A 17,013-nucleotide genomic window follows, 5' to 3' on the forward strand; every position below is an offset into this window, starting at 1 on the left:
TACATCTCAATGTACACATATATATACACACACAGACACATACATATATACCCATGCACACAATTCACACTGTCTGCCTTTATTCATTCCCATCGCCACCCCGCCACACATGGAATACCATCCCCCTCCCCCCTCATGTGTGCAAGGTAGCGCTAAGAAAAGACAACAAAGGCCCCATTCGTTCACACTCAGTCTCTAGCTGTCATGCAATAATGCCCGAAACCACAGCTCCCTTTCCACATCCAGGCCCCACAGAACTTTCCATGGTTTACCCCAGACGCTTCACATGCCCTGATTCAATCCACTGACAGCACGTCAACCCCGGTATACCACATCAATACAATTCACTCTATTCCTTGCCCGCCTTTCACCCTCCTGCATGTTCAGGCCCCGATCACTCAAAATCTTTTTCACTCCATCTTTCCACCTCCAATTTGGTCTCCCACTTCTCCTCGTTCCCTCCACCTCCGACATATATCCTCTTGGTCAATCTTTCCTCACTCATTCTCTCCTTGTGCCCAAACCATTTCAAAAGACCCTCTTCTGCTCTCTCAACCACGCTCTTTTTATTTCCACACATCTCTCTTACCCTTACATTACTTACTCGATCAAACCACCTCACACCACACATTGTCCTCAAACATCTCATTTCCAGCACATCCACCCTCCTGCGCACAACTCTATCCATAGCCCACGCCTCGCAACCATACAACATTGTTGGAACCACTATTCCTTCAAACATTCCCATTATTGCTTTCCGAGATAATGTTCTCGACTTCCACACATTCTTCAAGGCTCCCAGGATTTTCGTCCCCTGCCCCACCCTATGATTCACTTCCACTTCCATGGTTCCATCCACTGCCAGATCCACTCCTAGATATCTAAAACACTTTACTTCCTCCAGTTTTTCTCCATTCAAACTTACCTCCCAATTGACTTGACCCTCAACCCTACTGTACCTAATAACCTTGCTCTTATTCACATTTACTCTTAACTTTCTTCTTTCACACACTTTACCAAACTCAGTCACCAGCTTCTGCAGTTTCTTTCAATGAATCAGCCACCAGCGCTGTATCATCAGCAAACAACAACTGACTCACTTCCCAAGCTCTCTCATCCACAACAGACTTCATACTTGCCCCTCTTTCCAAAACTCTTGCATTCACCCCCCTAACAACCCCATCCATAAACAAATTAAACAACCATGGAGACATCACACACCCCTGCCGCAATCCTACATTCACTGAGAACCAATCACTTTCCTCTCTTCCTACACGTACACATGCCTTACATCCTCGATAAAAACTTTTCACTGCTTCTAACAACTTGCCTCCCACACCATATATTCTTAATACCTTCCACAGAGCATCTCTATCAACTCTATCATATGCCTTCTCCAGATCCATAAATGCTACCTACAAATCCATTTGCTTTTCTAAGTTATTCTCACATACATTCTTCAAAGCAAACACCTGATCCACACATCCTCTACCACTTCTGAAACCACACTGCTCTTCCCCAATGTGATGCTCTGTACATGCCTTCACCCTCTCAATCAATACCCTCCCATATAATTTACCAGGAATACTCAACAAACTTATACCTCTGTAATTTGAGCACTCACTCTTATCCCCTTTGCATTTGTACAATGGCACTATGCACGCATTCTGCCAATCCTCAGGTACCTCACCATGAGTCATACATACATTAAATAACCTTACCAACCATTTAACAATATAGTCACCCCCTTTTTTAATAGATTCCACTGCAATACCATCCACACATAATTTTTATACATTATTGCTCTTTTCTGCATTAGTGAGGTAGTGCCTGGAAACAGACAAAGAATGGCCCATCTACTCTTATACACTTATATGTATATAAACACTCATATACACACATATACATACATATATATACATGCACACAGTCATATACATATATGCTATATTATTTTTTATTATTATACTTCATCGCTGTCTTCCACGTTAGCGAGGTAGTACAAGGAAGCAGACAAAAGAATGGCCCCACCCACCTACATACACAGGTATATGTACATGTACATATATACATATATGCACATGTACATATTCATGCTTGCTTGCTTTCATCCATTCCTTTCGAAACCCCACCCCACAGGAAACAGCATCACGACAACCTACTTCAGTGAGGTAGTGCCAGCAAAACAGACAAAAGAGGCCACATTTGCTCACACTCAGTCTGTAGCTTTCTCATGTAATGCACTAAAACCAAAGCTGCCTATCCACATCCAGGCTCCACACACATTTCTATAATTTACCCCAGATGCTTCACATTCCCTGGTTGAATCCATTAACAGAATATCGATCCCAGTATATTACATCGTTCCAATTCACTCAATTCCTTGCATGCCTCTCATCGTCCTGTATGCTCATGCCCTGATCGCTCCAAATCTTTTTCATTCTGTCCTTCACCCTCCAATTTGGTCTCCCGCTTCTCCTTGTTCCTTCCACATCTGACACACATATCCTTTTTGTCAGTCTTTCCTCACTCATTCTCTCTGTATGTCCAAACCCTGTCAACACACTCTCTTCTGCTCTCTCAGCCACACTCTTTATTTACACACATATCTCCAACCCTTTCATTATTTATTCAATGAAACCACCTCACACCACATATTGTCCACAAACATTTCATTTCCAACAAATCCACCCTCCTCCAACCCTATCTATAGCCCATGCCTCACGACTATATAATACTGTTAGAACTACTATTACTTCAAACATACCCATTTTGTCTCCGAGACAACGCTCTTTCCTTCCACACATTCTTCATTGCTGCCAGAAACTTCGCCCCCTCCCCCATCCTGTGACTCACTTCCACTTTCATGGTTCCCTTTGCTCCCATGTCCACTCCCAGATATCTAAAAAACTTCACTTCCTCCAATTTTTCTTCATTCAAACTTTCATCCCAATTAACTTGTCTCTCAACTCTAGTAAACCTAATAACCTTTTTCTTATTCAAGTTTACTCTTGACTCTCTCCTTTCACACACTTTTCCAAACTCAGTCACCAACTCGAATTAGCCACCAGAGCTGTATCATCAGTGAACAACAACTGTCTCTCTTCCCACACCCTCTTATCCTCAACAGACCGCATACTCACCCTTCTTTCCAAAACACTTCCATTTACCTCCTTAACCAGCCCATCCATAAACAAATTAAACAACCATAGGGATACACACCCCTGCCACAGACCGATCTGGAAACCAATCACTGTCCTCTCTTCCTGCTTTTACACATTCCTTACATCCTTAGTAAAACATAATCACTGTCCACTCCTCCTACTTGTAAACATGCCTTACATCCTTGGCAAAACCTTTTCACTGTTTCCAGCAACTTACCTCTCACACCATATACTCATAAGACCTTCCACGAAACATCTCTGTCAACCCAATCATATGCCTTCTCCAGATCCATAAATGCTACATACAAATCCATCTGTTTTCTAAATATTTTTGTCAAACATTCCTATAATGAAACGTGTGGTCCACACATCCTCTACCACTTCTGAAACCACACTGCTCTTCCCGAATCTGATTCTCTGCACATGCCTTCTTCCTTTCAATCAATACCCTCTCATATGATTTCCGAAGAATACTCAACAAACTTATGCCTCTGTAGTTTAAACACTCACCTCAATCCCCTTTGCCTTTGTACAATGGCACTATGTATACATTCTGCCAATCCTCAGGCACTTCACCATTATCCATACATACATTGAATTACCTTACTAAACAATCAACAACACAGTTACCCCCTTTTTTAATAGATTTCATTGGAATATCAATCCAAACCTGCCGCCTTGCCGGATTTCATCTTCCACAAAACTTTCACTACCTCTTCTCTGTTCACCAAACCATTCTCCCTGACCCCTCTCACTTTGCATGCCACCCTGACCAAAACACCATCATCAAACTCTATCATCAAACACATTCAACAAACCTTCAAGATATACAAGTAGCAGACAAGTTGTCCTTACTCTCTTAATGCTAGTAGAGAACTGACATGGTGAATAGCATGGCATGCATAGCATCAAGACTGTGCAGTCAACTGGGTTCATGTTATATCATGACTGCTTGTGTAATGAAAAAGTGGGAATAGTTTAGGTGCCTACGGAATATCATGGCCATTATGTTAGATTTTGCTGTATTGCGATACCACTGTATTTTAATGTCAAAAAGCTGGAACAGATGATGGAAACAGGGAAGGAGTGCTTATTTTCCAGGCTTAGGTATTGAGTCTGTATATGTGATGTAATCACAGTGAGAAGGAAGAGATTGGCAGTATGTTTGAGGAAAGGAACCAGGGTGAATTAGGTGTGTGAAACATATATCAAGGGTAAGGGGAGAAAAAGTTGGTTCAGGAATGTCTAAGGGATGAAGTTAGAGGTTAGAGGTTAATATGAATGAGGAGGAGTTTTGGGAATGTGTAAGCGGGTGAGCTCCAAACTTAGTTAAATCTAAACTCTTAGTGAGCTCCAGACTTATGTGGGTAAAACTGAAAGTGGACGATAAGAAGTGGGTAATTTTTAGTGCTTATGCACCTGACCATAGGAGGACTGAGGAAGATTAGTTAAATGTTTTTGTGAGGAGCTGAGTGTGTTAGCAGTGTTGATGCAAGTGATGGGGTCTTAGTTATAAGTGATTGGAATGGAGAGGTGGGTATGTGGCATTGAATATTCAGTAATGTGAATGAATATGGTGAACAGCTGGAGGAGTTTATGGCTGAAAAAGGACTGATGATTGGGAAAGCATGGTTTAAAAGGTATAGGTGAGTGGGTAGGAAACATGAGCTTGTATTATTGGATTATGTACTGATTGACAGTTGTGCAAAAGAGAGACCTGAATCAGAATGTGATGAGAGGGAATGATATGGGTGTGAAAAGAGTGGTGACAGTAAGTGAGCTTGGAGGTTTGTGTGAAGAGACCAAAGAGAGACAGGGTATAGAATGGCAAAAGGTGATAGTAAATAATACTAAGGGAGTAGATGAGGAATGAGAAGTATTTATTGAAGCAGTTTGGACATGTTCAAGAGAAGTGTTTGGTATGTGGAAGGTGGTTGGTAGGTATGCAAGAAAAGGTATTGAGGGGTAGGATGATTTTTAAGTTGCTAAGGGAAGAGAAACAAGAGGTGTATTAGTATTCCATGTAGAGAGGTAGTTTTGGTATTCCTTGTAGGGAAGTAGTGTGAGTAATATATTCCAGAAAGCAGGTCAAGAGAATGGTGCAGGAGAAAAGTTGGGATGAGTTAGTATCAGCAAACTTTAGGGGGAACGAAAATACTTTTTAGAAGGAGATTAATAGTGTAAGAAATACATGTGGACAAATAGAAACATCAGTGAAGGGGCAAGTGGGGAAGTAGTACCAAACAGAGATGAGTAAAGAAGAGATGGAGTGAATACTTTGAAGGATAGTTGAATGTATTTCATGGTAGGATATTCAGAATCGGGAGGTATATTCAGTGATAGTCATGGCAAGTGATATGGTGAAAAGAGAACAAATGGTCAAAGCCTTGCATAAGGTAGAATATAGCAGTGCAGCTGGAGTGGATGGTATTGCAGTTACAATTTTTGAAGTAAGAGGCTGACTGTTTTGTTGATGGGTTGGTTGGGATTTCATTATGTGTATGGATCATGGTGAGTTGCTTGAGGATTAGCAGAATGTCTGTATAGTGCCATTAAATAAAGGCAAGGGATATGAAGGTAAATGTTTGAATTACAGTGGTGTGAGTTTTTTTTAGTGTACCTGTTAGTTGTAAGGGAGGGTGGTGTCTGCAGTGGTGGCTTGCACAGGGCATCAGATTGGAAAGGAACACTGTGATTTCAGGAGTTGTAGAGGTTATGTGGATCAGATGCTTGCTTTGAAGAATTTGTCTGAGAAATAACTAGAGAAACAAGGATTTGTATGTGGCATTTATAGATCTGGAGAAAGCATATGATAGGGTTGAAAGGGATTGCTGTTAAGTCTGTTTATGGATGGGGTATTGAGAGAAATGAAATGTGAAGGTTTTGGGGAGATGTATAGGTCTGAAGTTGATAAGGAGTTGGAATTCTTAGGAGGTGAGTCAGTTGTTGTTTACTGATGGCAGATTTGAGCGAGAAACTGCAGAAGTTGGTTTCTAGATTTGTGAGAGTCTGTAAAATGAGAAAGACAGGTTAGTTTGGAGAAAACTTGATTGAAGTGAAGTGAAAAGATAGGTTAGTAGGGGTGTGATTTTGAATGGAGAAAACTTGAAGGAAGTGCAGTGTTTTAACGTAGTTGTGGAACCTTAGGAGGTGAAGTGAGTCATACTATGGATACAGGAAGGGACGAAGGTCCTGGGCACATTCAGGAATGTCTGAAGATATAGTATTCCCAACTGTGTTATATGGTTGCATCATATGGGTTCTTGATGAGAATGTATAAAAGAGGATGAATGGTTGGAAATTGAATGTTTGAGGCCAGTACATTGTGTGATGAGGGTTGGTTGAGTGAGAAATGATAGAGTAAAGGAGAGGTGCAATAATAAGAGTATGGTTAAGAAAGCTGAAGAGGGTGTGCTGAATTGTTTTGGACATTTATAGAGAATAGGTGAGAAGAGGTTGACACACAAGATATGAGGAGGATGTGCACATTGGTAAACGTGAACATGAATAAATTACTTCATGTATTTGTGTATAGTACTAATCAGAAATAGCAATGCATGGTGTATTTTGGGTATGAGGTGCATGTGAGGATTGGAAGATTTACTGGGACAGTGAGGTAAGACTGTCTGCCTCTTTATCTGATACCTGCTTGGTTTCATGCACAGCTGGTGAGGTGTCTTTGAATGTTGAAAGTGTTTCCTGGGATTTGGATGGTGAAGTTTAAGATTTTTGTTGTAAGAGAAGCTGTTACATGAAAATTAGTGTTAAATTGAAGGGTGTCTATGCTTTGTCATTGGTGTTTTCTAAAAGGTTTAGATAAAAGTAGCCTAAATCAAGAAATGGATGTAATTTTTTACCTACTTTATTATTTAATGTAACCAATGTAATGGCTGAAAGCCTGTTGTATTTTGCTTTTTCTGTGTAGGCTTGTAGACTTAAAACCGTTTTTATATAAGATTTTATTTTGAATTTTTTTCACCCAGTGCCTATATATCCTGGTGAGGAAGCTGAGTTTGATGCAACAGAAGTAGATAAGTTGGTCCCTCCACTACAGCTTACAGACTCAGGCCATCATCCACATGACTTTACATTGGTAGGAGAACCAGGTGACACAGAGAAGACACAGCCTCTTAAGGTAATGTTTGAATAATTTTGTTCTTAGCATCAATGTAGCAAATTCACACCATTTTTTTAGCCAGTGAGAAACTTGCAATCCCTGATGTGATGCTTGGTTTGTGTATGAACTCATTCTGTTCCTATGTAAGTGAGATGGAAATTTTTTTTGTGATGAGCAAGGTGAGTATGGTGAGCAAAAACAAAGGTTTTAAGCTTTGGGCAAGAAGGTCAAGTTTGTAAGTTAGTCTGGGACAGTTTATAAGTCATGTCACTTTCGACTCAGCTCTGTCAAATAAGGATGCAGAGCTAGATCCAATCCAGATGTGAGTGCAGTTCTCCATACAAGGATGAATCACTCCTTTGTATTAATGAGCAACTGTTTAGAGGGAAAGAAGTTTCAACATCTACACAGGACACTCAATTTCTTGAGGCAGTCTTAGATATTCCCATAATGTGGGGTTTCCAAGAAAGAGTGGATGTTCATTGAGTCAAGAAGTGGAGTTACAGAACCGCCAAAGGAGAGATGAGAGTTGTGAGGAGTTTTTGATACAGATGGGTAGAAACTGGGTCTTACAGGCAGTACACTTAACTAGATTTTGTGTACCCCCGCTGAAATATCCTTTTCAGGTCTTGAGTTTATTGAGGAAGCTGTGTCAAGACAAGATGCAGATTGAGAGAAGGAGCAGAATAGATGGATGTGGATGAATGCATTGTTGAGTCGTCATCTGATAAATGCATTAGGTTGTTTGTGGAGGAGAGGATATCATTGAAAAAAGAAAAAGTGTAGGAGACAAGACAGAACCTTGAGGAATCTCACCATTGATGGAGAAAGGGGGGTGGGAGGCTGATCCATTAACAACCACGGAGATGAATTGGCCTGAGAGGAAGCTAAATATGAAGTGAGGGAGGGAAGCCAATACAGGGGAGCTTAGAGATGAGACCCATTGCCATACCCTGTCAAAAGCTTTGGATATGTCAAGAGCAACTATACATGACTCCCCAAAATCTTTCAGGGATGATGACTAGACATTAGTAAGATAGAAAAAATATCACCGGTGGATAGCACATTGTGGATGTCATACTGGTGATCAGAGAGAAGACTGTGAGTTTCAAGGTGTCAAAGGACTTGGAAGTTGAGGAGGGATTCAAAGACTTTGGAAATGGTAGATGTCGGAGCAGTAGGATGATGTTAGAGGAGTCAGAGTGGTTACCCTTCTTAGGGATGGAATGTATCAGTGCATGCTTGCAAGAAGGAAAAGTTTTGGTTTTTAAACATTAATGAAGCAGACAAGCAAGCACAGGTGCAAGTTCAGAGGCACACTCTTTCAGCACTTGGGGATGGATGCCATCAGAACCATAAGCTTTGCATGTTTCCAGAGATAGAAATGCTTTTTGGACAGTCTGAAAAGATATTACAGGGAGGTACATAGGATTAGTAAGAGCACCAGGAGGTGAAAAAATGTTAGAGTCATCCAAGATGGAGTTAGAGGAAAAACAGTAACCCAAGAGAGTTGCTTTGTCTACAAGAGAGACAGCTTAAGTACTATCAGAATGGAAAAGTGAAGGAGAGGTAGAGAGAAAGAAGTTGTTAGAGATGCCCTAAACTAAAGACGAGAAAGACCTATCTGTGGATGACAGGAGAGGTTATCGTACTTCCTTTGAATAAAGGAACACTTTGCCTGAGAGAGAAGGATTCAGGCAGTGATAAAAGTTGAATGGGAGTCAGAGGAAGGAGAGTTTTTCCAATCTCAATAAGCCTGATCCCTTACCTGAATGGCCTCAGAACAGGAACATGATAGAAGGGAGCAGGGGGGGGGGGGGGGGTGATTGACCCTCATGATCAAAGATAACCTAAAGTTTCAAGAAATAGTGGGAGATGGACCATTCAGACAATTCACAATAGTAAGAGTAACTGTTGGAAAGAAGTGCATAGTGGTGCTTATATTATATAAGCCTCTAGATAATTGCAGTGATCCAGAACAAATATACAGTGATGACAATGGTGGGCTCAGTCATCTATTCCTTACGTTACCTTGCTATCACAGTAAATGGTGAATATGTACTAATACAAGTGAACAGTGAAGGAACAACCAGGATGGTATAAGAAGCTGTAAAATGCTCATAATTCAGAGATTGAGAAGTATCTACAAAGGGGGATGATAGGGAGTATTGAAGACTCAAGCTTTTAGAGTTTACAGTATGCAGAAAAATTTCCTATACCAACATGTCAATGAGCACACCAGGATATGAGTTGGCTAACATCTTATCATCATTCAAACTAGCATGGATATTGAAAATATTATGTATGATTCACCAACTGGGAGAAGTGATCATATAATGCTTGAGTTTGAGTATGTGGTAAATGTAGACATTAAAAGAGCAGAGATGAGACAAGATGGAAAGAGGATACATTATTGTAGAAAATACACACACTTCAACACTTTTTATGGTAACATAGAATTGGAAATGGAGTTCAGTGCTAGGGCTTTTTGATGAGAGGTTATTTGAAATTTACAATAAAGGAGTAGGAACATGGGTACTTCTAACCTTAAATTCAGAGGGGATGGTAAGAAAGAGAAAAGAATGGCTTAATAAAAGATGTCAAAGAGCAAGGAACTTTGAGATGTGGAGTGGCAAAGATATAGGCGGTATTTCAGCCAGCCAGCATTTGCAAGGTTTGAGAGAGCAAAGAGCAAATATTACTGAATATGAAAGGAGGAACAAAGAACCTTTGAAAAGAATATTGTGGACAAGGCTGGAGAAATTCCAAAACTTTCCATAAATTCATCAGGGAAGAATTATAGAGTGTGACATAAAGATATGTGAGGAACTGAATAGCAAGTTTAAAAATGTTTTCTTAGTGGAAGATGCTTAAGCCCTAGCACCATTAAAATGGAATAGTAAGGATGTTTTAGAAAAATTTGAGAGAAATCGAGGAGAAACATTAACAGAAAACTAGAAGGTCTGGCCTCTCACAAGGATCATAGTCCTGATGAAAGTTCACCATATGTACTGAAGATGTAAACAGATATGCTAGATAAACCTCTTCAAATACTGTTCAAGATGTCACTGAAGAGAAGCAGAATGACAAGGTCAAATGTCATATCATTGTGCAGTAAAGGAGATGGGAAGAGATACTTAACTTAAAAAGCAAATGGATAACTTTCTTTATAGGAGAAAATACCTATATATATGAGACTATGATTCTAGGGTTAGGGGAGAGGAATTGTGTAACAAATTTCTTAGATTTCTGGGAGAATGAGCTCTATCTTAGATAAAAGAGAAGGCCACGTGAATTGTCCGTATCAGAACCACCAGAAAGCATGGCATGAGAAGCTGGATAAGAAACTGTCACTAGGCAGGATTGAGGTGGAAAGTCCTTTAGTGGATGGAAGATCCTCACCATCTGCACATTTACATTGGTCAGTGTCTGACTCTGCCACCAGTGAGAGGAAGGGCTCAGGTGGTAGTGTATTGGCCCCTGTCATTATCCCAGCTAACTCAAGGATTATCCCATTCCCTACCCTTGGAGAAACCCATTAGGCAAAAGATTGTTGAAAATAGCCACCTAGGGTGGTACCACTATCTTGACTGAGGAGTGTTAAAGTGTTGCTTGGAACCATCTTACTCTCTTTATGTCAGGATTGCTGGTCTTACTTTTTGTCACATCTATGTGGGACTACTGGGGTAGTCTACCATCCTCTTACAAGCACCACACACCTACTCAAACCTTTCATATTATTATTACTTTTTTTACATAAATACTTTTGCCAACTCCTGTCCACTCAAACACTTATAAGTATCACCATGACAGAGTTTGTCAAATCTATGGCCCCTAGTCCTCAGCATCATGGGGTGCTGAGAATCTCTGGATTTCTGCCTGACTCTACTGCCAGTGAGAGGGAAGACTGTGGCAGTAGTAGTACTGGCCCCTCCCATGACCTTTCCCTCTGTGAGACCTTCCTCTTTTCTATTCACTTTACCAACATTTGTGGTCTCTAGTAACCTCTTCTCAGTTGAACACCATCTGCCCAGTACCTTTTCTAATACCTTACTTTTGTCTGAGACACAGTTGTCTATTGATGTTCTCTAGTCCCTTTTTCACATCTAACTATAACCTCCACTCATGATTCTGTTTCAGAGGGGGTGTTTGTGCTTATTCCAACATCAACACACCTGTTGCATGCCGAAGGACCTCGAGTCTCCAAAATTTCTTATGTGGCTCCTAATTCTACAAATTTTATATCCTATGACTATCTAAACTCCTGGCATGAGACTTTGATATCCTCTTGCCCTAAAGCTGAGATCCTCTACCTCTGTGATTTCAACATTCACCATAGGAAATGGTTGAATTCCTCCCATATGGATGGTGGAGGGATTGAAGCCCTCACACTCTCCATTCTCAATGGTTTAAAGCAAAATATCTCCCACCCTACCCATATTCCTGACCACTGTGACCACTCTCCTAATATTCTGGATTTGTTTTTCACCTCTAGTCCATCCTGCTGTAGATACACAATCTCACCTCCAGTTGGTTCATCTGATCACACTTTCATAAATGTACCTATTCTAACGGCATCCCCCCCCCACCCTCTCAGCAGCCCCTTGTAAGTATGAATACTGGCACCTGAACAAAGCTGACTGGAATAACTTATGTTACTTCTTTTCTGACTTTCCTTGGGTAAATTACTGTCTCTTATATGGTGATGCTTCTGTCTCTGCCAAATGCATAGCAGAGGATATTCTTGTGGGAATGGAAGCATTTATCCCCTCCTCTTAGACAACCTCTTCATCCCTCCAAGATGACCTCTTCATAATCCATGGGTCAACCGTTCCTGTTCTGAGGCCATTCAGACAAGGGATCAGGCATATCAGGCTTGGAAAAACTCTCCTTCCTCTGGCTCCCATTCACCCTTTATCACTGCCCATAATTGTTGCAAGCACGTTATCCTTGAGGTGAAGCATTCCTTTATTCAAAGGAAGTGCGTTAATCTCTCCTTGTCATCTACTGATAGATCCTTCTGGTCTTTAGCTAAGGGCATCTCTAACAACTTCTTTTGCTCTAGCTTCCCATCTTTTTTCCTCTCTAATGGTACTATAGCTGTTTCTCTTTTGTTTCTGTTTCTCCTCTAACTCCACCTTAGATGACTCTAACATTCCTTCACCCTCTGATGCTTTTCTTACTAATCCTGTACCCCTTCCTGTAATCTCTTTTTGGACTCCAAAAAGTGCCTCTTTCTCTGGATGCAAACGGTGCTCATAGTCCTGATTGCATCCATCCTTGTGTACTGAAAGAGTGTGCCTTTGAACTTGCACCTGTGCTTGTTCATCTGTTTCGTTTCTGCTTAAACACCAAAGCTTTTCCTTCTCCTTGGAAGCATACATTGATACATCCCATCCCCTAAGAAGTGTGACCATTCTGACCCCTCTGATTATTGTCTTATTGCTTTGACATCTGCCATTTTCAAAGTCTTTGAATCCCTCCTCAACTCCCATATCTTAAACATCTCGAAAATCACAGTCTTCTCTCTGATCACCGGTATGGCTTCCGTAAGGTGAGATCCACTGATGATATTCTTTCCTATCTTACTAATGTCTGGTCACCATCCCTGAAAGATTTTGGGGAGTCATGTGTAGTTGCCTTTGACATATCTATGTTTTTTGACAGGGTGTGGCAATGTGTCTTATCTCTAAGGTCCCTCTTTTGGCGTGCCTCCCTCACTTTGCTCCTTCATATCCAGCTTCCTCTTTGGCCAGTCTTTGGCCATCTCTGTGGTTGTTGATGGATTAGCCTCCCTCCTTTTCTCCGTCAACAGTGGTGTCCCTCAAGGTTCTGTCCTGTGCCCAACACTTTTTCTCCTTTTTTATAATGATTTCCTCTCCTCCCAAATAATCCAAATGCACTCATGTGCACATCTTTTGATTCTTCTCACTTGATCTACATCTTGTCTTGACTTAGCTTCCTCAATAAACTCAGACTTGAACAGGATCTCTCATGCAATAATGAGGCTGAAGGTAGGAAAAGCACCTTGAGTGGATGGGATTATGGCTGAAATGCTGAAGTATGGAGAAAGTGTGATGGGGTGGTTGCATCTCATATGTAATTTAGCATGGAAACAGAAGCTTGTGCCTGAGGATTAGGTGAAAGTTATTATTGGTCCTTTATTCTAAGGAAAAGGTGCAAATGTTGAACATAACAATTATAGGGGAATAAGTCTGTTAAGTATATCAAGAAAAGTGTATGCAAGAATATTGATTAACAGAGTGATGGAAGTAACTGAATGCAGAAGAACTGAAGAGCAAGGAGGTTTTAGGAAAAGTAGGGGATGTGTGAATCAGATTTTTTGTAGTCAAGATGACCGTGTGGAAAAGTATCAAGTGAAAGATAAGAAATTGTATGCAGCTTTTATGCATCTGGAGAAAGTGTATGTCAAAGTTTAGTGAATGCTTTATGGGATGTGTTAAGGACATGTATAGGGGAAAACTGTTGGATGGTGTATAAGCTTTGTATAGAGGAACAAATGCATGTATTAGAGTGGATGGAGCTGAGTGGAAGTTTTGGGATACATGTAGGAGTGAGGTAGGGCTGTGTGATGTCACCATGGCTTTTTAATGTATATATGGTTGGAGTGATAAGAGAGATGAAAGCAAAACTAAAGAGTTGCAGAGATGGAGTGTGGTATCGAGATATGGTGGCTAGTGGCAAGCCTGTTTGGAGATGATACTGTGTTGTTTGGAGAGAGTGAAGAGGAGTTGCAGACGGATGTAAGTGTGTTTTATGATGTCTGTAAGCAGAAAAGATTGAATGCAATTAAATGCAAGTAAAAGTGACTTAATTGTGTTTAAAGGAAATGGAGTGAAAGTATAGATTTTGTAAAATCACATAGAGTGAAAGAAGAAAGTGTATTAAATTGTGCTGTTGATATTGAGAGAGAGAGAGAGAGAGAGAGAGAGAGAGAGAGAGAGAGAGAGAGAGAGAGAGAGAGAGAGAGAGAGAGAGAGAGAGTCCCTTGATAGAATGATGAAGGATAGAGGTGTAAGTATGGAAATGAAGAGAGGATTAAGGGACAGCATAGTCCTCTCAACCCTGACCTATGCAGTGGAAACATGGACATGGAATGAGGCACAGAGGTCAAGAATCCAGGCTGTGGAAATGAGCTAATTAAAAAGAGCATGTGGTTTGACTAGATGGAATGAAAAAAGAAATGAAAGTGTATATGAGAACTGTAGTATGGTAAGGAATGCATAGGGAATGGATTGCAGAGTGGTAGAATGGATGAAACATAATTCTTTGAGGTGGTTTGGGCATGTGGAAAGAAAGCAGGACTGGGAGTTTACAAGGAGAGTGTATGATAGTACAATTAAAGGGGTTGAGTGGAAGACGACCTGTGACATTGGCAAATAGGGTTGAGGAATACTGGAGGGAGAGAAACAGAGCAAGAATGCATTGAGTGATATATGTGATGGAGGCATATAAGGACAGGGGTAAGTGGAGACTATTTTACCCCTGCCACCCTGTGATGGGAGATCCCATAGGGAACAGGCATCAGAGATAGATAGGTGGTTAGACAGGTGGTTAGATATGTAGACAAAATCTTGTAAAGTTTAATGCCTCCAAGTCTCAATTCTACCATCACAGCTCTTGTCTCTCCTTTGACAGTTCTGTAATTCCACCTCTTGACTCCATGAACGTATTTGGTACTACTGTTGCATCCACTCTTTCTTGGAAATTCCACATTACAAGAATGGCTAAGTCTGCCTCTTCTGCCTCTGAGAAACTGGATGTCGTGTTTAGATGTCGAGTCTTCTCTTTTGAACAGTTGCTCCATTCATACAAAGTATTGATTCATTCTTGTATGGAGTACTGCTCTCACATTTGGGGTGGTTCTTGTTCTGCATCCTTTCATGACAGAGTTGTGTCGAAATCAGTCCGCCTTATAAACTGTTCCAAGCTAACTTCCAAACTTGACCCCCTTGCCCTATGCAACAATGTTGGTTCACTTTCCCTCTTCTATGGGTATTACTTTGGATTTTGCTCTCAAGAACTGGTTGCTTGTGTGGCCATGCTAGACCATGCAATACTTGGTAAGCTGGTGCATCATATGATTACTGTGTGGCTATGAGTAACTCTAGGGTTGGCTATTTTGATACTTCTTCTTTCCCTACATGTCTGATACGTGATTGAATGTAAAGTAGCGAGGATGTTGTAGAGAAGAATCCATAATGTTATGATTATCAAGTGGGAAATAGGCCAGAACCCTATGTTAGGAGAATGTATTTGAGGAGGCAAATCACCTCCTGACAAGTATAAGAATAGCTTCTTTTTTTTATTATCCAGTCATAGACAAAAGTTTTCAAGGTCAGGCCTTAATTAGAATATAGAGAGGATTTTGAAAGAATAAGAAAGAGACAAAGGAAAGTATTTATGAATTTTGGAAGAGGTGACAAACCTGTCTTTTAAAATGTACCAGGTCATAACTATTGGAAAAGACATGAAAAAGTAGAGAGATCAAAGCTTTGAGGTATAGGTAAAGAAACGGCTATTTGGGTAAGGAAATGTTTTGCAACCTGTCCATACTCTTAATAAGGCCATAACTGGAATGTGCTGCTCAATTTCGTCACCACACATAGAGAAGCACAAAAAGCTGATAGAGAAGGCTTAGAGGAGGGCAACAAAGATAGTACCAGAATTAAGAAAGCTGAATTACAGGGAAAGGCTAGAGGCTTTAAGTTTTTGCACTTTGGAAGAGATCATGACTTTTAAGTTTTTGAAACAGGTTGATGACATAGACAGCAAACAGTTCTTTGAGAGGCGTAGGTATAGATCAGCCAGAGAATGTAACAGAATTAAGCAAGAAGCTTGATAGAGGTAATTTTATAGTACAGCATAAGAGTTGTGGATGAGTGGAATAGAATAACAGAACATGTTTAATGCAGACTGCTTACAATAATTCAAAGATGAAAATGATAAAGGATGTTCAAGATAAGGCCCTATGAGTGCAAAACTCATAGTTAGTAGTTGGTTGGCAGCCAGTGACCAGGGAGATTTATTACCAGTACAACCTACATGGGTATCAGAAGGGTTAGTGACATCTGCTTAGTGATTCAGCACTTGAATAGTTGTCAAGTTGCACTCCTCTAACACAAGTAGCTGTCTTTTCTTTCTGCCTCACTAAAGAGTACTGGCATTCTGTTCACAAACATACTGTCTCTCCTTATCATATGTGACACTTGACAACCTTAACTCACACAGCTCATTCTTCGTAACCCTAGATTTTCTGCTGTGAGCACTATGCGCTAGCTTTGCCTTGTGGCAAAATGGTAGGAACAGTAGATAGAAGTAGTTGGTAGGAAGATTTAGGCTGGAGCATTAGGTAGTAGTAATAGGTAGGAGCATTTGATGGAGGTAGTCAGAAGGAATATTAGGTAAGAGCCTTTGCAAACACTGTGCTAGACTTGTCCTCTTCCTGTTCCCCATTAAGGGTGAGGCATTAAAGGCTTAGAAGTGGCACTGGAGTTCTTTAGCTATGGAGACTCTGTTCCCTTGGCCACTCCTTTAAGAGAGTTCCATTTGGAACAGGTATCAGAGATATAGATAGATAGGGTGCAAAACTCCCTCCGGGTACAGTAGAAATTGGTAATAGAAAATAGGTGGTTACTTTTGTGTATTGATATATTCATTCATATAGACACAGTAATAAAAGAGCAATAAATAATAAAAAGAGTGTGGTTG

At 40.6% G+C, this 17,013-nt stretch overlaps 1 protein-coding gene across 1 annotated transcript in view; it reads left to right on the top strand.

Annotated features, from left to right (window-relative positions):
• The window catches only part of Atg6 (Beclin-1-like Atg6), a 379,312-nt gene that overhangs the window by 80,163 nt on the left and 282,136 nt on the right, over positions 1–17,013 (top strand). Inside the window, exon 3 of the mRNA XM_071696219.1 lies at positions 7,148–7,299. Within this exon, the coding sequence (XP_071552320.1) occupies positions 7,148–7,299 (152 nt within the window). The remainder of the gene's footprint in view (positions 1–7,147; positions 7,300–17,013) is intronic.

This window comes from Panulirus ornatus, chromosome 1 (assembly GCF_036320965.1).
Source record: "Panulirus ornatus isolate Po-2019 chromosome 1, ASM3632096v1, whole genome shotgun sequence".
NCBI lineage: Eukaryota > Metazoa > Arthropoda > Malacostraca > Decapoda > Palinuridae > Panulirus > Panulirus ornatus.